At 38.8% G+C, this 24,881-nt stretch overlaps 2 protein-coding genes across 3 annotated transcripts in view; both read left to right on the top strand.

The window, feature by feature from the left end:
- Positions 1-1,629, top strand: part of LRRK2 (leucine rich repeat kinase 2) — a 101,027-nt gene extending 99,398 nt beyond the window's left edge. For both annotated transcript variants that reach the window (XM_020796985.3, XM_073000645.2), the window contains one exon: positions 380-1,629. In XM_020796985.3, the coding sequence (XP_020652644.3) occupies positions 380-501 (122 nt within the window). In that variant the 3' untranslated portion in view covers positions 502-1,629. The remainder of the gene's footprint in view (positions 1-379) is intronic.
- A 1,709-nt stretch (positions 1,630-3,338) lies between these two features.
- LOC144583283 (uncharacterized) lies at positions 3,339-12,875 on the top strand. Its single transcript, XM_078376802.1, has 7 exons — positions 3,339-3,396; positions 7,018-7,059; positions 8,537-8,605; positions 9,097-9,180; positions 10,720-10,785; positions 11,069-11,297; positions 11,875-12,875. The coding sequence occupies exons 1-7, from the start codon at positions 3,339-3,341 to the stop codon at positions 12,188-12,190; spliced, it is 864 nt and encodes a 287-aa protein (XP_078232928.1). The 3' UTR covers positions 12,191-12,875.
- Positions 12,876-24,881: the final 12,006 nt, after the last annotated feature.

Here is a 24,881-nt window from a genome sequence, read left to right as displayed (position 1 = left end):
TTAAAACACTGTTGGTACCTGGTTTACAATCTGAGTATTTCTCATACAAGACAACTACGACAATCAGTACACATAAGCACAACTGAAGTTTTGGGTCTAAGCATGTTTCTTAGGCATTTCCATGTATAAAATTTGAATAAAACAACTTTTGAAGATTTTTTCTACCTTAATCTGCTGTCATCATTTCTACTTCACCTCTTTAATTATGCCTTTTTCTCATTTTAATCTCTAAAGAATTACATTGGTTGTTAAATACGCCTCTTGCAGGCTTCAAGATCTTTTTTCTAAAAATAATTAGTAGAACAGCTGAAATATATTTTCTTATTAATATCTTACAGATGTATTTCCTCATAAATATATTTTTATTAATTATTGTTAGGAATATCCTCGTGTGTGTCTGTGTGGGACATTAACCTGCCACATGAAATTCAAAACCTGAAGAAACATACTGGCATAAGACAGGAATTAGCCGAGAAAATGAAGACTTTTTCTTTGGATTAACTGGCGAAGTGGCATGTCGTCATTGTTGCGAGGCGGACACCTGTTTCAAGGAGCTTTATACATCAAAGTTTGTCCTAGCTGCATTGAACTGTAGAGCAGAAATATCTGTCAGAATATACCACCACTTGTACCACTCAGAATATGGAGAATATTAGTAATAAAGCAGAACTGTAAACTAAAACTGTAATTATTGAAAACCATTTCATTTGGAGTTTTTATGTCAGTTATGGAACCCCAAATTTAAAATAATTCCACTATTCCACATTGTATATTCTCTTTGTGTGTATAGATTTTTTGTATGCTTTGTAACATTTTTGAAGCATTGATATGATATTCATGAAGGCATGTTACACCTGTACAGGACAATCAATCAAGTAAGCCATGCCACCTATTGTTCTGTAAAAACTGCCAGTTTTTTTCACAACTATGCAATGTAAAGCTCAAGCTAGGACTTGTGCTCCTGTCAAATTGGAAAGCAATACTCAGCCCAAAACATAAAGGGAAGCAAGAAAGAAAACATGATTCAGTATAAAGTTAAACAAAGGCATGTTACACCTGTACAGGACAATCAAGTAAGTCATGCCACCTCTTGTTCTGTAAAAACTGCCAGCAGTTATGTACAGCGTTACCATTTGTTTGCCTGACTGAACGTGGCATTCCAGATTCTGCTGTAAAGAGAAGTAGTTTATTTCAGTGTGTGTGTTTGCTGTTTCTGCTTACTCAAATGACTGATTGCAGTAGAATCCTTCAACGGAACTTTGCTATTTTCCTTTCCCTAAATAAAGACCGCTTGGAGTGCTTTCCGTGTTTGTGAAAGGAGTCGTGATGTGCCTCTGTGCCATACCACTAGCATATCCTTGTCAGAATACTCTTTTTTTTCCCTCCCTCTTCCCATAGTCACCAGTGCCACACTTTATTTAATCTTGAAGCTCATAGAACCAGGTAGATGTTCTACTCATATCGTGCATCTTCTCACTGCAAAAAGCTGAAATTGCAAAGAAGAGGATATGTAGGGCTAACAATGATTCTGATGCCAGTATTAAAACCTGCTGAGTAAGATGAGGCCATAAGACGTCTTGCACATTTGAACAATCGTTAGTTCTCAATAAAAAGAAGGTTTATTGGAAAGCTCTTGAAGAATTGTTGTTTTTCCCGCCCTCTGGAATGTAACAGCTGTATGTGTGTGGATTTCCGATTCTGAAACCTTGCCTTATTCTTTATTCTAGATAAACAAATGGGAAACTCCGTATTGTAGCTGGACAAAAATTAGAATATTAATATATACAAAAATATCAATAAAATGTATCACCAACTGATATCAAACCATCAAAGAATATTTGTAAACAATGTTCTGTCTTAAGCTAAGCAGGTAAATAATATGATAAAGTTTCCAATGCAAATGTATGCAGTCCAGGTATCTATCTACTCATAGAAAATCAAAATCTAGGGTCTGGAAGTGTTGAGTAGAAAGTCCCTTCAAATGTGCAGTCAAGGTCTTGGATTCTTGGGATACTGTTGATGAGCTCCGAGCATAAATAACTGCCCACTAAGCTCGTTTTGTGGTAATTTAACTTCTTCAGAAGATATTCCTTGGACCTCCAAGATGCTGGAAACAGGAACATTCATGAACCAAAAAAAAAGTTATCAAACATAATAATAATAGACCTCATTTTGTTAGTTGTGCTTGCCGCACTATTAGGTAATATTGAAATCCTTTTTTTACTCACAATATATTTGTACCCCTGGCCAGCTCAGCTAGGGGTGAAGGCTTCTGGAAGTTGCAGTCAAAGAACTCCTGAGTTACCCAAGGTTGAGAACTACTAGTCTAGCAGAGGGTGAGTGGCGGAGGGCAGAGGAGAATTTGTGGGTGCAGGAGAGGTTAAGTACATGTCTCTCCACTCTGTTATTCCCTGTTTCTTGAGAAGTACCCACAAATTGTGCCCACAGTTGTAAAAGTACACTGATCCCTTTGAAGCGACTGAGTTCCTGTAGAAAATGTGGCAAGTGGGGGGGGCTATAATACAGTGGATATAGCACATGCTTTGATTGCAGAAGGATGCTGGGCTTTTACTTGCGCTAAAAAGATCTTGGGTCAGCTGAAGACCCATCTTTTCAGGCAGGCTTTTAACAATCTTGATTGAATCCCTGAATGCCTTCTTAGAGTTAAGATAGCTTTTAATGTTTACTTGCTTTTAATTATCCAATTGTATTTTAACTATGTTTACCCTACTATGTTTTTAACTCTACTTTTAATATTGTTAGCCTCCTTTGGTCCCCTTGTCAGGAGAAAGATGGCCTATAAATAAAACGAATAAACAGCCAGCTTGCAGAACTTCAATTGCTGATGATGCCCATCAGGTGAAATAGTACCGGTTTACATGGACCAATGGTCTCAATTGGTATATGCCAGTTTTTTAGTTTTGTATTAGGAATCACTGGCATAAACAGTTTTTAAAAGAATTTTTCCACCTCCTAGTAAGCACAAGCTGCTGAAAATTTCAGGCTTATCTCTTTTTTATAATGTTCTTCATTTTTATTTTCTTTCATTAATTAAATTGTATTTCCTAGACTCAAGTCTTGATTCCCAGATGAGGACTAAAGGTAGGTTATTGTGATTGGCATTTTGCCTGAGAGTGACAACAGGATCAGCCTGAAACAGCAAACTCTTCGGGTTCTAAGTGAGCTCAAACATAAACCATTTTCTTGTGGGCAAACATTTGTTCATGCAGTCCAGCCTATCAGGAAAGTGAGGTGAACAAGGATGGGGAAATATTAGGTTACAAAAAGGCACACGAAGAAGAGAAATACTGGAAAGTGGCTTCTGCTGTTGTTCCCTCATGACCAGTATGAAATTGCCGGTGTCTCTGATTCTGGTGTTCAGTGTCTATGGTACAGGTAAGGACATTTAGCGGAGATGAATTTTTACAATGCATTCAGCATGAGAAATTTTGCCTTTGATTGGCATTGTTACCTCACCAGTACTTATAGAACAGTTTTGTAGGATAGGAATTAAAGACCTTTGGCACTCCGGATGGATGGGACTACAGATCCCACATTTTCTTATGACTGGACCCCCATTGCCTGTGGTTGCAGAGAGTTGGCAACCCAAACATCTAGAAAGCCGAAATTCCTCAACTCCAGTTATGGGGTAATGCCAGGCAAACATGGCAGTGATTCTGACTATTGGTGACAAATAAGAGAATCAGCAACTTTGGATTCTTACAGGAGTGGCTCAATGGTCCCATCTTTGCTGTCCTTTCACAAGCAGGCAAAGACCTTTCTCTTCAGGCAAGCCTTCCCTCATTAACCAGCTCCCTAGAGGGCAGGGTTGAGTGGAACTGAAGGGAATTGGAATTGAGCAGCATCGGGAGGGCCAGAGTTTAGTCCTTTTGTCAGTGTTTAACTATACAGTATCTTAAATCAATCTGTATTATCAGGCCCCTGTGGCAATCTGCATTTAAATTATGATTTGAAGCAGGACAAAAAGCGGGTAAATATTTATGAGACAGCAGGTACAAAGTACAAGACAGTTTCACTGAACTCATTCCAGACATAATTTCAGAAACCACACACAGAGAGGAAAGGAGGGAGAAACTTCTGAGACTAACCTTGGATAGATGTATATATTGATTATTTTAAAACATCCTGGTTTGATTCTGGTGCAATCTAATTATTAATGTAACTGTATTGTTTTAACCTTTATAGCAGACACATTCACTAAAAACTTTATTGAAGACATAGTGCCATGCACTACTGCTGATTGTCACATATTAGTGATGGGTATTTTTAATAGCAGTGGCTCTGCTTTCTGTACTTCAGTCTAAATGGGCCACAAGCGCACCACATTCTTAGCTGGCAATAGCACACATTTTTCAAACAGTGGTCCCTCCTTGCATGATCCTGAATCCTAGTCCTGGTCCTATGAGTCTGATTCCTCAGAACTGACCCTTTCCAAGCACCATATCACCACTGTTTAAAAGAGTTTTCCTGTTTCACAAGGTTCTTTGTAAATAACTTCTGCTGGGCTTATGGCTTTTATTCTGCTGTGTTTTTAAAAGTTTGGAGATTTGGTATAATTTTAATCCTATTACAAGTGTATGTTTCCCTTTAATTCACCTTGTAAAGTTCTATTTTATGAAAGCCAATATAGAAATGATTGAAATAATGGTACAGTAGTACCTCAGTTTATGAATGTAATGCGTTCTACGGGATGTTACATAATGCAAAAAAAAAAATCATAAGCCAAAGCGTGGATTGCCATAGGAACGGGAGAGGCATTATAAACCTCCAGACGCAATGCATCCTGAGGAAACTTCGTAAACCAAAAATAAAAAGTAAACCAACACATTATTTTTAATGGATTTTGCTTCATAAACTGAAAATTATGTTAACCAAGGCTTTCGTAAACCGAGGTAACACTATATTTTATTTTATTTCTATTACTGTAACAATACAGTTATTGCTAAGTAATGAAGGTGGTGGGAGACACATAGATGTCACCATATACGCTGGAATACTTTTTGTAGCCAATTTTACAAGCAGAACACAAACCACCTTTCAGAAGCAATCGTGAAGAAATAGCGTCCTTGGAAAAATGGTGTTTTAGCTACAGGTCGTAGACTCCTCTGCCTGAAGCACCATGACCAGTAATCATGATCTTCAGGGATCAACAAAGTAACCTGTGGATTCCACTGTACAGGGACAGGAAGTCTATGTAAGGAAAGGTATGTTCAGGGAATAGTAACCAGTTGAGGCTGGGTAGGAGCCTTACTGTAGCCCTATATATGACAGAAGGTGCTTGTATACAATATATGGAGATGGTAGAGTCATAGCTAAATATTAGAGAAAACAGTTTACAACAGAAAGCACCATGTTCTATTCTGGGTAACTCTAGGGCAGGACTAGAAACAGCTCCTGCCTAAACTCTTTTGGTGAGTCTGCTGCTGCTCAGTGGCATCCACTTTTTCACAATTTCACACCTTCTATACTAGTGCTTCCCAATCTTGGGTCTCCAGATGTTCTTGGACTACAACTACCAGAAATCCTGGCCAGCACAGGTAGTGATGAAGGCTTCTAGGAATTTTAGGCTAAGATCATCTGGGGACCCAAGGTTGGGAGACCATTGTTCTAGACTAGTGGTTCCCAACCTTGGGTAACCTAGGTGTTCTGGGATTGCAACTCCCATAAACCACAGCCAACACAGCTGATGATGAAGGCTTCTGGGGTTTGCCATCCAAGAACCTTGGGATATTCAAGTTTTGGAGCCGCTGTTTTAGAGTGATGGACTAGAGCTTCTGTACATTCCAGCCAGCATGCTGTGCTAGTGAGATGGCAGGAGTTGTAATTCAACATATTTGAGGAGCACCAGCCAGGGAAAGGCTGGTGTAGATTATAATGATACTGTTCTCAGTTTGTATCAGATAGCTTCATACTCCTTTGGACTGAAGAAATGTTCCTTGGTGAGAGAGTAGAAAGCAAAGAGAAACCTAATCTGCCTGGGTTACAAACAAGCAAAAGGAGGATAAAAAGAGAGCACGTGGAAGATAGGTAATGGGGAACTCCGGCTTTAAATAGCTATCTCCCTTCCTAATTAGTTATTTCTCATTCTGGAAAGTTCTATCTTTTTCTTCCTGCTCGAACTACCAGCAGCATCTTGCTCCCTTTCTCAGGAAGTATCAAAAGAAACCCACGCTGATAAAAGATGTATGGGATAATCCTGCAACAAACCATTAAAGATAGAAGAACCTCTGGGGATACAATGCTATTCCACCAAAGTTTGAGTTTAGGTAATTTACTGCCAGTTTTTGAAGACAGCTAGCTTTGGGGGGGGGAGGCATTGATTTATGTGAGCATCTTCCTACTTTGAAGGAAAATGCTATGCTATATTAATAGCCACTTCTTAGGATCTAGGTCAAGGAAACGGAACCATCTGAGTCAACAGCTCCAACAAAGTGACGTTTCTGATGACATGGTCATATCAGGATTGCGTTTTGAAGTCCTTTCCTCTGGACCTAGGAATTGATTTATATTCGGCTTAGAAATGTTAGGAACATGGTAAACTTGGATGGAGGTCAGTTGTAAGAAGGAGAAATGAGATGTACTGTGGCTTTTGGGGGGAAGGGGGAAATAGGCATCAAAATGATTAGGAGAAAAACTCATTGATATTAATTGACATGGGGTTTACATGTACAGATGATGCAAGAACTAATACTTTAGAGCTCTCTTGGTATGCTGGGGCCTTGGCTGGGCCGAAGTTACCTGCCTTGGTTCCAGGCTCCTCAGAACAGCAACAATACATCACACATTGAAGTTCCTGAATAGGAAGAGAGAGCTATTTATTGGGGAGACCTTCAGAAACACTAGACATAGACCTTATCCCCCCCCCCCAATTCATACAAGTTGCATGGTGGCAGACCTAATGTTATGGCATAAATCATTCTCTAAAAATTCAGAACTTCTAACTGATGCCTTAATTTGGTTTTTATATTAAGCTGGGATCTTTCTTGTTTTTTTTAGGGAAGTCACGTGCCCTTGATATACTCGAAAAGCCACTTTCAGGTATAGTAATGATGTTAAAGTACCCCACCTTCCCATTTTTCAAAGTCATACTCTGTCAGCAGCCAATCAGAGGACTGAGGAGTAGGGGACTAGGAATTTTGAACCTAGATTAGCTGGAACCCAGTGGGAGGAGTGTCCTGTCATTCTTGTGGGAATCTGTACTAGCTCCTGGTGCCCTCCGTCTTGTATTTCGCTGCTGGACTCAGAAAAGAAGGGATCGGGTGATAGAGAGAAGGGAAATCTCCTCATATTCTAATAAAACCCATCTATGCAGAGCAGTTTGAGAAGACATCCCAATACCATTGAGAAAGCAAGAGGTTAGGATGGGGTTAAGATTACAAACATGTAGAAATTACATTTTCAAAAGAAGACTTTGAGACTAGAATTTCAATATGTATCATGAGACCTCCTTTCTCTGAGCCTTTTCTCAGTGGAATCCCCAGAGCCCCAGGCTTCAAGGTGGGGAAAGCCCTTGAAAAACATCCTGGACATCAGCTTACACCTATTAAGGCTCCAGAGAAGGGGTTGCTGCCTTTAGTAGGTGCTGCCAACCATCCCCTAGAAATCAAAATGCAAAAATAACTTTTAACATGCCACAAAGACATACCAAATAACCATGGTTGAACTTTGGCTAGGTGTGAGATTTAGTTAACCTGAGTTTTTCTTAGAAACATTCTCAGACCCAAGATCTTTATTTAAAAAAGAAATAATAAAAACAAAATGGAAATTGTACCTGGCAAAAGTCAGAAGTAGAATGGTTGCAAGGTTATGAAAACCAATACAAAAACCAAGGAACAAGCTTCTGGAAATATGAGCAAGATTATGCAATCTTGCTCATATTAGATCATTGGCAAAAGGTTAACAGGCAATGCAAAGCACAACACAGAAGAAAAACAAGAAAACACTAATCTGTTATGATGATGAAATCCTCTCTCTCTCTCTCTCTCTCTCACCTTCTTGGTCCCATGACAGTTCAGCTACTTCTAAATTCTATTTACCAAACCCTTTCTATCTGAGGGCATAGTTAATCACTCTATTCAGCTATGTTCTAACTCATGTCCTTTCACTGTCAGGATCTTATCCATTGATGTTGTTCTAACCCCTCTGAGTCTCCTAAGATGCATCTTAAATTTTCCTGAACCCTTGACTCCATACTTCAAAGACTTGAAGGTGTGAATTCCAGAGACACCAACCTGGGATGATTCCTTTGAACTATTCAGGTGTCAGTTGTTTCCCCATGCCATTGCAGCCTGCTCAATACCTCCGAATATCTTCCTGGACCATTTGACTTGCCCCAATTAAAATATCACAGAGGGCTTTCATTTGGGGCAGCCTGTCTGAAGTCCTTCTGATCTCCAATTTCACAGGAACTAAGCTAAGACACATCATTTATATAAGGAATCAAAATTATATCAAGGTATCATTTAGGCATCTCCTCCATTTCTGCTCAATGTTTTCTCACCTTTTCTTTTTGCAGGATTCATCAACATTGGTGATGGAGATCTCCTGGAAAGTGATGAAAGCAAGGAAGATTCTGTGTCAGAAGGTAAAATACATGAGTTTATTCTCCTGTCCCTTACCTTTGTGCCCCACTAATTCTGTGCTGACACAATGAGTTGCGCCTGTTTGTTAGTTCTCTTGGTGCTGAGATGGTTGTTTCAATGATTAGCTTTGTTTTGCAAAGAAAAGGGTAACATGAGTACAAGAAGGTTCTAGTCTTCTTCTTCCTAATAATAATTTACACATACAGCACCCATCAAAGAAAGAACGGTAAAGATGGATCTTCTCGTTACCTCCTATACATTTTAGTGTTGTCCGCAGTATCAAAATAAGGCTAGAACTTATGTTTATATATACAATATAGAGCTTTTCAGTGTAGAAGCCTATTTGAAGAGAAAGGTTTATGAGGTGGTTTATAGTTTATTTTGTCCTTTCACTGAGCATTCTTTTGTTCTCTGGAGCCATCTGAGCTGTTTTAGAAGACATGAAGATTTCAAGTACAAGTTTAATATATTTAATAACCTTCTTTTACCTCAGGTGATTTCATCAACACAGGTCATGTCCATCTGCAAGAAAGTGATGAAACGGAGGAAAGCACTGTCCTTGATGGTGATCCAGTAGGTAAGATACATGGAACCGTCTTCCTCATCTTTGAATCCCCATGTCTCTATATTGACATGTCTGTCGTTTAGTGTGAATGCAGGGGGACAAGGGACGGGCCTTCCTGAAGGACTGTAAAAACATTTAGGCACCCCCTGGGCAACGCCAGTTTCCTCTTCCCACTCCAAAAATGTCGTTGGATTGCATCTGACATGAACAAAGATGTGCAAATGGACAGAATCTTAGCAAACCACTCTATTTCAGCTTTGCACCATTATATAATGCTTTTATGCTGCAAAACATTAAGGTTATTTTGCAAATACCATTTAAAAGATGTGCCCATGCCGATGAATGGCTCTTTATATTTCACTTTGGTCAGTAGGATTGCAGGCTTTAAATTTAGTCAGATGGGCTTAGGAGATCATCTCACTGAACTCTGCTGACCTCACTAGGATAAGAGTACAGCAAAGGATATGGTATGCTTTGCCTAGCATCATGTGCACATCCATGTTTGTTTGGAAGCTTTTTAAAAAGTCTTTAAAACTGGGGTTAAAACTATTTTAAACAAACAAACCCTTACCCCTTATCTTTCTTTATTTTAAGCAGGTTAAAAAGCCAGATACATGTATAGTAAAACAAAATACAGATTATCTTCCTAATTATACTTAGCATGCTGTGCCTAATGTAAAATTGGAAGAGAAATATCACAGTTAAGTAAACTGTTGACAGTAGGGAAAAAGCCACTCCTTTTTTCATCAGGGGCTAGAGGTTGGGGGTAGGAAAATCTCTAGCATCTCCTAGGCCCCATAATGTCAGGAACAAAGGTTGGACTTGACCGCTTCTTCCGTGCCACTATGGAATGATACTGGTGGGCAAGGACTATGTACAAGTGCTGGCACCTGCCCTGATGGCAGTGGCACAGTCATAAGGCAAAAGAGGGGGCACTGTGATCTTCTGGTGCTCATCCTTTGAGCACCATTTCCCTCACTTCACAGAGATGCTTTTCCATGTAAAGTTGGGGAGAGAAAGCATGCATTCTCTGCTAGTAGAGTTTTAGAAGAGGTAGCTATGTTAGTCTGTGGTAGCATATCAGGTTAAAAACTACTTTTTAAAAAAAAAAGATGACAAAAATGTTGTGGACAAAAAGGAAGGAAGGAAGGAAGGAAGGAAGGAAGGAAGGAAGGAATAGAATAGAATTATGGCAGATGGATTGGATACTAATCCCTCCTGATCCCTCTTTCATGCACTCCTACTTCCAGCATCGCAATGTTGTTAGAAATTATATCCAGCCTCAGAAGCAAGGATAGCAACAGCTTTATGCAATGTCCTCTGATCCTACAATGACTTTTTCCCTACTGTCAACAGTTTACTTAACTGTGATATTTCTCTTCCAAATTTGAAATAGCCAGTGACCTCTATGCTCCTGTGTAGTGTTGCCTTTTTTATTTTTTGGACAGTTGCTTGGTGTTGGCTCCTCCATAGCCCACCTACTCTTTGGAAATAATGTGCTTTCTGCTTCATATTCCTAGTCAATTGATGTTATTATTATTATTGTCACAGATAAACCACAGCATGTTCCAGATAGTGCTCTCCTCTATTTGAAAAGAGACACAGATGTTCTTACAGGTAAGACCAGACCATGTCTGAACTAAACATGATCTCCTGCTTGTTATTAAAAAATCACTAATGTTCATTATTCAAATTAGGGAGCAGCGAATCCAATCGGGATTGATGATGAGCACATGAGGTCAGCCTTCCTCCCTGCTTCATTTTCCAAATTAGTATCACACATGCGGATAACTGTTTGCCTCACGCAGGCACCACTTTGACAACTTCTAAGAAGTGAATGGAATATTCAAACATACACACAGGACTTAGAAATTCTACCCATTTTCCTCTATGTTATTAGGTGAAGCTTCCACCTGGGGCACAGGATTGTACAAAACTTTTAACAATCGCATGTTTGCTTTCAAATCATCCTGCAATTTTACGTTCTGTCGACACTGTGTTGAGTTGGGAAGAGAATTCAACATTGAAATGAATCGAAACAGGGAAGGAAAAATTGGTCAACTATCCATTGTGCTAGATGCCAATACTATAATCGTGAAAGATGGCCGAGTGTTTGTCAACCAAAAATAGTAAGTGATCTTTAAAACAAAAATGAAGGGACTAGAGACTACAGTGATTAGGCAGCCAGAGATTTGTTGTAACACTTCACAAGCCTTAATTGCTTCTTAATCTTTTGTTGGATTAAATATTACTAGCCATATATAAGAGCTGATAGAATAGCTACCCTGTTTTCCTGAAAATAAGATCTAATCTGAAAATAAGCCCTAGTATTTTTCAAGATGCTCGTAATATACGTAAGCCGTACCCCCAAAATAAGCCCCAGTTAAGTGGAACTCCATCCTCCACCATTGTGCCACAACCAGAAGAAGATATGACTGTATTTGAGTTTGTGATTGAGATTTCATGTGTAGATTGTTGCACACAAAAACATTAAAACATCCCCTGAAAATAAGCCCCAATGCATTTTTGGAGCAAAATTTAAAATAAGACCCTGTCTTATTTTCGGGAAAACATGGTAGTAAATTAGGCCCTGAAACTGTGGATTTTTTTTCAGCTGACTTAACATGCTTCAAATAAAAGTGTTACTGTATGAAAGCTGCACTTGATAGTATTTCTCTAAACTTTAACAAAAAAAAATATTTTCAGTGTGCAGGTGCCATTTGACAATAAAATGATCCGTATTAAGAAATATGGGGACTATACCAAGCTGGAAAGCCGCAGAGGTATTCTGACATTAGTATGGAACAATGAAGATAAATTATCTGTAAGTCCATCCATTTGCTTTCTAATAGATGCTGAATTGCACAGTGAAGCGGCTTCACAATACTGTAATAACAAACATGGTAACAAACCACACAAATCACCTTCCTTGCTTGTTTTCAGTGAAATTCACACATTCTCATGCCTTGTTTCATTGACCATTAAAATAGATGCATTGCTTGGGTTGTTTGTATCTTTCTGAGCAATCAGTTGTCCTTTTCTCCTTGTGATGTGTGTTTCCCTTTTCACAAAGACAAAAGACGTTAGAGACACTTTGCACAAATCACAACAGATGAAAAAGGGTGATTGCCTCAGTCTTCCGCTGCAGGTGATGTCTCTCACAGGAGGCTGAGATTCTCAAAGACTGTCTCAACCGTAAATGAAACTAAATATGTTGGCAAACATCTCCCCATTTCTATGACATAATCTTATCTACCGTGTTTTCCCGAAAATAAGACAGGGTCTTATATTAATTTTTGCTTATTAGGGCTTATTTTCAGAGGATGTTTTATTTTACAGTCATGTCATCTTCTTCTGGTTGCTGCACAATGCTGCACAATGGTGGAAGGTGGGATTTCACTTAACTGGGGCTTTTTTTTTTTTTGGTAGGGCTTATATTACAAGCATTCTGAAAAATCATACGTGTTTATTTTCAGGATAAGTCTTATTTTTGGGGAAACAGGGTAGAGGTGTGGCCAAGTCCTATACTTGTATTCATAAGCATAATTGGTTTGAAGATTCCCCGCCATTGCTAGATGTAGGGAGTAAGTATATGGCAGAAATGTCCCTCCACCAAGGAAAACGAGCTCCACTAATGGCAGTCGAGTCCAATGCTGTTCCCCACGGTGCAAGCATAAAGCTATCCTTGATGGTGTCTCCATCTACAATGGCAGATGTAAAACCTGAAACAGCATTCTGTCGATGGGGCAGGGATGAGCCAGCTTTGGATCAGCCAGCTGATCCATTCACCTGAGATGGGTCCAAGTTATTCCCCTCACCTATGCCAGTCTAGTATAGCTAACCCCCCACCCCACTCCAACTACTCTGAATGAGAGAAGGATCTGAAAAACTGTGCCCACACCTTCTGCTCTGGCCTACATACATTGGCAGGACTTGATGTAATCCCACTCAGGAATGTCTCTTTCTTTGATTTTGATTTTCTCTATTGTTGTGGTATGTTGCCATTGATCAGATGGCAAAGGAGCATGTGATATGAGAGAACAAAAGGAAGCTAATATTTAAGAATGCATATATATAGAGACCCAGTGTGGTATACTGGATAAAGTGATGTACTAGGAGCCAATAGATCTGGATTTGAATCCCTGCTCAGTCATGGAAACATTTTGAGGGGTTGGCATTGCTAAAACTACCTCTTAAATATCTCCCTTACCTTGAAAGCCCTGTTATGGTTGCTATAAATTGGATGCAAGTTGATAGCATGCAATACACAAAAAAGAGTCTGTAATTTCATGCCATGATATCGGTTGTACCCATCCCGCTTAGACTACTTTTCCAAAGAAACCTTCTTAGAAATGTTCACTGGAATCTTAAGTTGAATTTATAGATGGAACTAGCTCACTGACTTTACTGCTGCTTTAGTCTGATATTTCTTTTATTGTATTGTATTTTGTTCTGAATTTCTAAAATGTTTTTTTAATAGTTTCTCTATGTTGTGAGCTGTCTTTTGAACCTACTATACACTGAAAGGAACAGAGCTTGGAAAACTTACTTTGGGGGTCTAAAATCCCAGAATCCCATAATTCTGGGAGTTGCTGTTGTAGGCCTGCCCACCTTATAACTTCTCCAAGCTCTGGAAAGGAATTATATAAATAACAGAATCAATTAACAACGGATGCCCCATGTAATAATTCTTTTGTGGATGAGATGCAGACTTGGCATCAATAGCCAGTATGGTTCAGGCTACTGCCAGCCCCCTGCTACTCTAAGTGGCCAAAGATGATTGAAACTAGACAACAAGAAAAGGAGACTGCTTCCACTTTTATGATTCCGAGCTCCATAGCATGGAACCTAATACAGCACTGGAAAAGAGACTAAAATAACGACATGTATAGACTACACTCTTTCTCCATCATTCTCGCCCAACGTGCTGAAACATTATTTTTCTGATCCAAAACTCCCAGAATCTCCTTCCAAGGATGACTGCTCTTCCAGGCTCTGTCCTCAGATTGATTGATGGCTTTTACTTTATTTTTTTCCCAAAGAAGGACTTAAGGCAACCAATATCAACTAGCCCATGGCTTATTTGAATCTTAAGCTACACATGAACTTTTACTTGATTTCTACTGAATTGTGATGAAGAATCATGTGCTGAATTGTGATGAAGAATCATATGTTTAACTAAAATGTTACACATCAGGAGTACATTTAATCGGATATTAATTTGATCTTTATTCTCTCTGTGTTTTTAAAGATTGTTATACATAAAAATCACAGCACCTGCGGACTTTGTGGAGACAGCCATGGCAGCACAGGTAAAAATACAGTATCCTATTCAGTGTGTTCCCCATAGATAATACAGAGATGGTGCAACCTTTAATGACCACATAATAAGTTTGTTCACTCAATTTGTAGATGAGGACAGGTCAATTTCCCTAAACCCATAAAGGTAAAGGTAAAGGTTTCCCTTGACATTTAGTCCAGTTGTGTCTGACTCTAGGGCATGGTGCTCATCTGCTTTTCCAAGCCATAGAGCCAGAGTTTGTCCGAAGACAGTTTCCGTGGTCACGTGGCCAGCATGACTAGACACGGAACGCCGATACCTTTCCACTGAGTTGGTACCTATTTATCTACTCGCATTTTTACATGCTTTCAGACTGCTAGGTTGGCAGGAGCTGGGACAAGCGACAGGAGCTCACTCCATCGCTTGGATTCGATCTTACGACTGCAGGTCTTCTGACCTTGCAGCACAGAGGCTTCTGCAGTTTAACCCGCAGGGCCACCACGTCCCTAAACCCATAGGGGTCAGAAAAATAAGTTGTATTAAATTTAAGATAACATAAACGTATGCTAATTTGAATGTACTTTGTCTTGAATATAAAACCCTAGCTTACAAATGGACTTTGGAGTTTTCTCATCCAGCCTGCAACCTATTACAACTGTTGTTATCTCTAATCAGTGTTTAGAACAAAGATAGTATTTAGAGTCAATCTGCGTTGCTGAGAGTTGTTTTGCTTGCATGATAACTGTTACATGGAACTGAGCTGTACTTTGTAGGCATAAACATTATTGTACTGGGGTTTATTCCTGAGTAGACATACTGTGTATGCTTTATATGTTTGGGAGGAAATGGGCAAGACTTAATGGAGGCTGGTGAATCTGATGTTACAGAAGCACTGAATATAATCCAGGATTTAGCCAAACTTACAAAGAGTTATGTAGGGTGTTAAACCTGTTTTGGAGGTAAAGTTCATCACACGGAATAGGTCTTGTAAAGTTCAAACTAAAATCCAAAGTGGAGTCACCACCACTCCTCCAACAACTTTGGAGTCCCCAGCTACCATTGACAAGATATACATCTGGTCCCACCCATTCTACATTGGCCATACCTACATCCTTGGCCCCACCCAATGTTCTTAGCCCCACCCAGTGTTATAATGTGGACCCAGAACTGGAATTTGTCCCTCAGACTGCAGAATCAGAATCAATAATAAAATCTACATATTCAAATCATGTCCTTTGGTATGTATGTCTTATGTTTCAAATTTATTTAATAGCTTGTGTGCATATACAAATCAGCTTCACTTCTCCTAAAATAGCTGTCTAGCTTGTGGATAGTTTTTGAGGATATATCTTGTAAGAAAGTTCACATTACATAGAATTCAATCAAATGTAATGAAGGAAAAAACACAATTGTGCCACAGCAATTTTTGTGTCTGCATTGTACACTTTATTGACACTGATAGTTTAAATTACATAATATAGAGAGAATTGCCCTTTTTTCCCTCTAAAGGAAAAGACATCACAAACCTTATTAAAGACAGCAAAATCCCAGATACAACTTGTCCCGATCCTGTTATTGAACAGACTCTGAAATGTGATGATGGGAAAGTGGTAAGAACAAACTGTGCCTTCTTTATAGTTTGACCACAAAATAAGGTGAATGTTTATGTAAAACAATTGAATGGATGCCACAAATGTCTCCTTCTCTGTACAAACACACATGATTCATATGTTTCTTTTCTATACGTTTGCTACATAAGAAACACTCTTCTTGTCTGACTTCTATGCTATATATAGATAATCTAGGGAGTTTAAGATGAGCCAGAATGCTGTGGTGTGTTTTCCACATCATCACTGGGGTCCTTACATTGGCCTGGAAGGGTTATCTGTAGGATCCAGCTATTCATGGAGAGCTGGTCCAGGGCCATTTGCTGCCTGAAGTGAAGGACACTTCTTTTTCCATGTATAAAACCCATCTGGACTGCCAGTTGAATCTTTCTTCAACACGGACAGTGAGCAGTGTCTTCCACAAAAAGTGATTAAAAGCCAGATTAAAACAAAAAAAAATTCCATGTATTCGCAAAGGCTTTCACAGCCAGGATCTAATGGTTGTTGTGGGGTTTTTTTGGCTCTTTGGCCATGTTCTGAAGGTTGTTCTTCCTAACGTTTTGCCAGTCTCTGTGGCCGGCATCTTCAGAGGACAGCACTCTGTGTTGGCAGGAGTCCTCTGAAGATGCCGGCCACAGAGACTGGTGAGACGTTAGGAAGAGCAACCTTCAGAACACGGCCAAGGAGCCTGAAAAACCCACGACAACCAAAACAAAATTCATTTGACACACACACTACTTCACTGGCACATCTGTAAAATGAACGCACAAGCCATTAAAGAAGGATCCAAGTGCCACTTTGCTGGGTCAAACAATCCAATGCAAACCGTCTACTTTGTTTAATGCAGCATTGTTTCATCCACAACTAGCCACTGTTTGAAGTGGCTGAAGAAGCTCTGTGTGTGTGTTCATCATTATATCTCAGGCTGTCTCTAAGGGTGAAATCTATTTAAGAAGCTGTGTATACATAATAAAGAAAACTACAGTATAGCCCTCTCACCAATAAAAATAGTAAAAGTAAATGGAAACTATAAACACGAGAATTCTAATTAAGAAATTAAGAAACCAGTGAATTGTTATTATTTCAGAAAGGGAGAAATATATTACATAGGCAATGGAACAGAGGGGTTTTTTTAAAAAAAAATTATTTACTTACTATCTGTAGCATATTACCCATCTACCCCATATTTTGCTGCTAGCGCTCCTAGAGTGGCATACCAGCAGCATGTGGTCCAAAGAGGTGTCACTTTAGGATAAGCCCCCCCCCCCCATCTCTGAGTTTTGGACTATAGCCCAGTCCATCTGTAGACCAATCATGATGAAAATCAATTTGAAACTGCATTGACAATACAGACTAAAAGTGTGGTGGAATAAAAACGCGTTAAATGCATCTCTGTCTATAAGACAGTAATAATAAATCTTTGCAATCTTTTGTTAAATCCTGGTACCTCTTCAGTGTACAAAAGAAAAAGACAGTTTCCTGTCTTCTTATTATGTTCTTTTAAGGGCCTGATCACTCAAGTCAAGAGAACCCTAGTTATACCTCCTTGGCCATTTTTTTAGATTGTTTCATAAATTTCCAGTCACACGATGCATGGTCTTGATCAACTTATTTTCCCAGCCAGTGGTTTATCTGTGGTTTATTTCCCCCTCATTGGGAGAGTTGTTTTATTTTGTACCAATTATGAATTGCTTCATTCCTTACTGTTTCAGTGTATGTGAATGTTGGTGCAGATTTATTTCATTTGCAAAGGGGTCCCGATTCTGGTTGCTGTGGCCACATCATGGCCACTGCATTTGTTCCCTTTATTATTATTATTATTATTATTATTATTATTATTATTATTATTATTATTATTATTATTATTATTATTATTATTATTATTATTATTATTATTATTATTATTATTATTATTATTATTATTATTATTATTATTATTATTATTATTATTATTATTCTTTTTCTTTTTCTTTTTCTTTTTCTTTTTCTTTTTCTTTTTCTTTTTCTTTTTCTTTTTCTTTTTCTTTTTCTTTTAGAGGTATATTGACAAATCAGCTCATAACGAGACAGGCAATCCATTGCTAGCAAAAATAGCAGGAGCTCAAAGGACCCAGTCTTCCCCCCTCCTTCCCCAAGAAACAGTAGACAAAATGAATCAATACAAAATTAAGAGCAGTGTAGCAGGCAATAACTTTTCAAATAGGAAGAAATGAATCAGTATAGTTAAAAACAATGGGAACACCCTCATGAGTATATTTACCGCATGACCATGAAAATAAAGGTATCAGTAGAATACAGGTATGGAAAGAATCGAAATAACTGGGATTCATTTGGCTTGTGTGATCAGGCCCTTAAACTGAGCAAACGTGTCCTGTAAATTGAAGGAAGAAAGAACTGTGTAAAAGTCCTCATACCAATCCACTCGAGGGCCATTTGTATCTAAATACTAAATATTAAGATGTATGTTTGCAACTAGTTATGTAGGATCGATCTATCAATCTAGATCTAGATACATTTGTTCAAATATGCTGTATAAAATGCTATTGTTTTTATGTCCTCACACTACGTGCTGTTTTTCAGTATTGTCAAGGTATAATTTCAAAATACTTCAAATCATGTAAAAATGTTGGCAGCCTGTACCTTGAGTATGTAAGGTTATGCACTGAAGAATACTGCAAAACTGGAAATGGACTGGATGTGTGTCCTACCTTGTTTGAATTAGCCAGACAGTGTTCCTCTGGAGGACCTGGTCCATATGAAATATGGAGAAGTGATCCTGATGTGACTTGTGGTATGTATGTTTCCTTTAGCTGTTCACTGTTTTATTCCACATATCAATGGTGCAAACAAACAAACAAACAAAAGAGATAAACCAATGATGGGAAAAACGTTCTCATGAACTAATGCTTTTATCAATTTAATGATTCTGCTCAAAGGAGGGTTAAATCTAAAACCCAAAAGCATACCTGTGTGAACATATGTTAATTTCCCCTTCCCACTAAGCTTTCCTTAATGTCAAGATTCCAGCAAGTGGCAGGGCAGGTGGGGGCTATAACACTTTACACCTTGCTGAGTTCCAAATTCAGACTAAGGACATGTCTGATTGTGACTTTGTAAAAAAAAAGGGGGGGTTCTAAAACAAGAAAAGGTTTAAAACAATGAGGTCTGTACATGCTCAGTGGGCACCAAGAGCCACACAATGTTGGGAAAGTGGCTGAATCAGAAGGAAACCCAGAAGGAAGGAGAGCTTAAGAGCCAATTAACATTCATGAGCTCTTTACAGCTTCCTGTCTTAAAGGGAGGCATATCTGGTTTCCCTGGGTTACACAAATGCAAGAGCAGGTGATACCTTTTATTGAAGCACTGAAAATAAAGCAAATAGTAAATATGAAATCCACTTCCTCAGGTTCTAAGCACCTTCATGGTTCTGGTTTCCTGGGGCATTCTTGTTAGCAATGAGGCTATACTGATATCTAAGTGAGTAAAGAAGCATGCCTCTCTGAAATGCATCTCGTTCTGTCATTAAGAGTCATGAACTCTAATCCACGTTGTGCAGGGTTTGAGGGTGCTTGCTGTTTATGGCAATAATCTGCACATGAATCTACAATTATTATGTAATCATACAATGATTTTGACACACCTCTTAGGTAAAAAAGGTACTGCAGAATTGCTTGTTTGTAAACAAAATACAAACAAAACGAAAAATGTCAACCCTTCTCACTTTGAGCTCTGACAAAAAAACATTACTACAGTTCTACCCTTGGCAATAAAAAGATACATAAGGTTAAAAAATGGCAGTATTTTAAGGGACACAAGTATCTAGTTTGGATATAATCCCAATGATGCATAAAGATAACATGCATTGGCTTAATATTCATGCCACACCCCAGGAAGGCTGCATGGGGGAGTTAGGAATCCTTATGTTCTCTTTTCTATAAACTGTAGTTTATCATTACATCTAAATCAAGAATGCTGGTTTGTTTTAACCATGATTGACAGGAACAGGCCAGTGTCATAGATCATAGATAAAAGTGGGTTGTTTAATAGTAATTACATGCCATGAAGTCAATTCTGACTTATGTCAGGCCCTATCCAGCTTGCCCAAGGCTACACAGGCTGGCTCTTCTCCTGGGAGGAACAGTGGGAAATCAAACTCCCAATCAATCCTAACTCACTAAGCTATTCTTACTCAATCCAAAATAAGACATCATGGATAGGTTACACAGAAGTAAACTCTTCCTGTAACTGCTTCACAGTTGTACTAGAGAAGAGGAGAAACTCTCAGACCTCATAATGTGAAACCAAAGTTGAGCAACCCAAAAGAGATTGTTAACCATGATAGTATAACATACCATAAAACTAAAATGGGTGAATAGAATTTTAATAGGTTTTTTAAAACGCCTTGCCTCGTGTTTGTATTCCAGTGACACCTGCCTGTCCAGAATCTGAAATTTACAGAGACTGTGCACCCTCCAACCAAGCAACGTGTTCCTATCTGTCTCCTTTCCAAGATGCTGGATGCGTGGGTGGCTGCATGTGCCCAGAAGGTAACAAATGGTATACTGAGAATTTCATATATTGGCAGAATTTCAATAGACTAGTTGCTGTTCTCTCTACTGTACAAAAAATAAGTTTCTTTTGATTACACTTAGCCCTTGGGCAGCCGTTTCCTGGCACTGAGCACTGCCATATAAATGCATCAAAGCCAGCAATATGTTTAATCTCATCTTTTTTTTTTAATACTAAACACCCGGGATTTTCTACAGTTGCTATTCCTGTTAATGAAATAAACCCTGTGGAGAATTTTCTCAACATCTCTCTCTCTCTCTCCCTGTTTATATATTCTTTCTATAATGTATAGCTATTTAGAGATGGGATGTTTTCATCTATGAGCAATATCTGAATCTTAATTTTGAGGAGTGCATGATGTTGTTTTATTTATATATGTAGCTTAAATATAGCTATATAGTTGTTTTCATTGTATTTCCCTTCTCCATGTTTCCCTGGTCTTTATGCTTCCACATGCATATAGGATTTGAGCTGTGAGCTCACAGAGTAGAAATCTGAATTAAGTGTTCTGAATATCTAAGTAAATAAGCACAAGAGGCTATATTTTCATGGTAGTCAGAGAGCATGGTTTGCATGCAAAAGGTCTCTAGTACTGCCATATGGGTGGGAATCTTCTAAGAAATCCTAGAAGGCTGCTGACTGTTAGTGTAAGAAATATCAAATAATGTGAACCACTATTCCAAATTAATACAAAGAAGCTGAGAATTATCCTTGATGTTTTATAATGTTTTTAATATAACACCGCCTGATGTTTTACCTATATTAAGGATATATTATGTTATTAATTGGAAACAAGGGGTTGTTTTATCACGTTTTAATGGACTTTTATTACCTTGCCTGACTTTACTTAACAATAACTATATGTATCTATTTTATATTGATTTGGTTTTACTGGTCTTTGACCATAATAAAGTACAGTATACTACTTGATGCCTCTCCTTAACTTGATCAGTCTCTCTCTCTCTCTCTCTCTCTCTCTCTCTCTCTCTCTCTCTCTCTGTGTGTGTGTGTGTGTGTGTGTGTGAGTGAGTGAGTGAGTGAGTGAGTGAGTGAGTGATTGCAAATCTCTTTCTTGCTGTTAATAGAGCATAATGGGTCAGTGCTGTAAGCTTCCAGTTATAAAACAAGAGTAGTTACTCTGGATGCTTGCAAAACCCCCTAAAACCCCCTCTAAGATTAAAAAAAAAACTTGTTCCTGGGGAGGCACATATGACCACCTCTCTCTAACAAAGGGAATGCAAAATATCGTTAAGTCATTAATTCCTGTCAGACTCTCCTTAAAACAGACACTCCTTAAAAATTCTGGAATCAGCCCTGCTCAGCCTTCTGAAGCTTGTGCATAAACATGTGCAGACACTGAGGTTGGTTCAGCATAGCTGATCTATATTTCATCTTACTACTGTAGTGCACCACCCTTTATTCTTTTAGTCCATCTTTATAAACATTCAAAGTCCAAAGCTAATTCATTTGACTCTCTTTGGTCTTTAAAAAAATTAAGTGTAGAGTTTAAAAGAAAAGATGCTGCATTCTAGAAATATATATTTTTGTGGAAAGTTATCATTATGGTTTGTTGCCGTACTTTGAAAGTACTCTGTCTGGATAGTTTTAAGTGATGATGGTTTGCTATGGCTGTATTTTTAGGCTATGTTCGAGATGATATTAGAGGAAGTGGCAAATGCATTGAGAAAGCAACTTGTGCTTGCAAATTTAATGGAAATGTATATAGGTCTGGCGAAACAAGGAAGAGTACTTGTAATTCAGAATGGTAAGTGTTTTCTGCATTTATCTTCTAACAATATAACAGTGCACATCATCTGTGCCAAACATGAGAGGGTAACACACTGTTAATGGAGAATTTGTGCCATCCCTAGGTGTGCTGGCAAAATAGAACAGCAGATTGCATTGTTGAAATTTGGGGACAGAGCCAGAATATTACCTCTAAATGGTTTTCACAGTTCACTGCTGAAATTCTTCTTTGCCTTAACCCCAGGCCATTTTGATTCTGAATCTGAACTGTTTGTGGCCACACTGAAAGAGTCTCATAGCGTGTTTGAGGTGAATTATCTGTGGTGGATGTGGGACGCTGTGGGTTAAATTGCAGAAGCCTCTGTGCTGCAGGGTCAGAAGACCAGCAGTCGTAAGACTGAATCCATGCGACAGAGTGAGCTCCCGTCGCTTGTCCGAGCTCCTGCCAACCTAGCAGTTCAAAAGCATGTAAATGAGAGTAGATAAATAGGTACCACCTTGGTGGGAAGGTAACAGTGTTCCATGTCTAGTCACGCTGGCCACGTGACCACACAAACTGTCTTTGGACAAACGCTGGCTCTATGGCTTGGAAACGGGGATGAGCACAGCGACCTAGAGTAGGATATGACTGGACTAAATGTCAAGGGGAACCTTTACCTTACCTATCTGGCTCATCTGCATGGTGGCCCACTCTTTGGGCAAGATGTTTGGGATAGTTGTGCCCCACAGGGGCTAATAATGCCTCAGAAATGAGAAGAAGCTCAGTTGCAATCAGTATGGGAAACTGGACAACTTATTTAGTTAATCGACTCCCAACCTCTGCAGATTCAGAGGTTGGGAGTTGATTCCCCACTGTTCCTCCTTGACAGGACTGGGCCTGATGATCCATAGTATCTCTTCCAGGTCTGCGGTTCCAATATATTGAATTGCTGGATAGCTTAGCGGCTTGGATAGAGGTTGGGAGTTCAGTTCTTCACTGCGCCTCCCTAACAAGGGCTGGACATGATGATCCAGCTCTGCAGTTCTATGATGATGATGATGATGATGATGATGATGATGATGATGATTATGATTATGATTATGATGATTGTTGTTGTTGTCATCTTCTTCTTCATCATCATTTTGGAGGTCAATCATTCATAAAATTGCTGTAAAGCAGAAGCAGCTTGACATCACATAGCAACAAAAAATCACCATATATCCAGCTTGTCATTGAACTAATATGGCAAGAATTGAAATTCTGGCTAAAAATGTTTTATAACTCAGACCAAGTCAGCTTATGATATCAGCTTCTGCAAGATTACAACCCTCCTTTTTGATCTATTGCCCTTTTTTAAAAAACTGATTGGCCTAGACATTGGCTATTTAGGTTCACTAAGTCTAGAGCTAGCATTTCAAACAGTCAAGAGGCAAATTATGGACACTGAGTTTCAGGAATTATGGAGCGCAGCTGATAAGACTTGTTCCCCACTGTCTCTCCACATCCCCTTTAAAAAGGGACAACTGACTGCTTTCCTCACACTGCTTAAATGTCCACAGAACCACAGGGCCTTTTATCTGGCCAGATATAACGTCATGCCTGGTGCGGTATCATATCGTAGGTATAACGGAACCACTTATCTCAAAAGATATTGTCCATGTGAGCAGGGTGCTTTGGAAAACCCTCTCTCACACACTCTTGCCCTGTCCACTTAATCAGGACTGCTGCAAGGTCCGTTTTATGTTATCAGTGGAGGTGGTCGACACTATGGAACAAGTAGCGGTTTTCCTTGGGTCAATTGTTAGGAGGTGAAGCCCTGACCTCGAATGAATGTATTTGTTTCACGCTCCCTGTGAATCCAGAAATCTAACATACTAGCTTGACTATGTTTTATATGCCAATAAAAGGTTTTTTAAATTTATATTTATTAACCAATTGTAGCAATTTCATTCATAATATTACAAATGCTTTTTAAAAAATAACCCAAACATTAGAGAACAGATTATTTTATTACAGTATAAGATTGCTGGCTTCTACCCAATTATATTAGTTTCAAGAAACAGCCAATGTACTCAGTTACTTCACACTATCCCTAAAGGAACAGTATCTCTAAATAGGCCCCAGTCCCATGTGGGACTCTGTGAAGAACATCAAGAACAATCAAAATAATGGTAGTTAATACAACATTTTTGAGGAAGTAATCCTTTTCAGTAATGTTCTTCAGATAGTAAAAATATAATAGTCTTGCTGTAAGGGCATGATCCCTTACAGTCATAAACATAAGGTAACACTAGTGCATTGTGTGAATAACCCTCCCTCAAAAAACATATCATGGTGTCACATAGACTGTTGAAAACTCTATTACGCAAGAAGAATCAATACATGACATAATGGCCAACATTTATCATGCCTAAAAGCACAATACTGTACATTTTGTGCCCACTGTATCATCTGTACCATCTTATAGGTCCTATTATCAGTCACCTATAGTCATCTATTTATCTATAATTTATGGTAGGAGATATAGTGC

The sequence above is a fragment of the Pogona vitticeps genome, chromosome 5 (assembly GCF_051106095.1).
Source record: "Pogona vitticeps strain Pit_001003342236 chromosome 5, PviZW2.1, whole genome shotgun sequence".
Classification (NCBI taxonomy): Eukaryota; Metazoa; Chordata; class Lepidosauria; order Squamata; family Agamidae; genus Pogona; species Pogona vitticeps.
Note: the sequence above shows the minus strand (reverse complement) of the source record. Positions and strands in the feature narration are given on the sequence as shown.

Excerpts from the sequence above, each read along its gene's own strand:
- LOC144583283 (XM_078376802.1), top strand. The coding sequence starts at position 3,339 with ATGACCAGTATGAAATTGCCGGTGTCTCTGATTCTGGTGTTCAGTGTC. Across the intron at positions 7,060-8,536 it reads ACTCGAAAAGCCACTTTCAG|GATTCATCAACATTGGTGAT; the intron begins GTATAGTAATGA and ends TTCTTTTTGCAG. Across the intron at positions 10,786-11,068 it reads AGACACAGATGTTCTTACAG|GTGAAGCTTCCACCTGGGGC; the intron begins GTAAGACCAGAC and ends CTATGTTATTAG.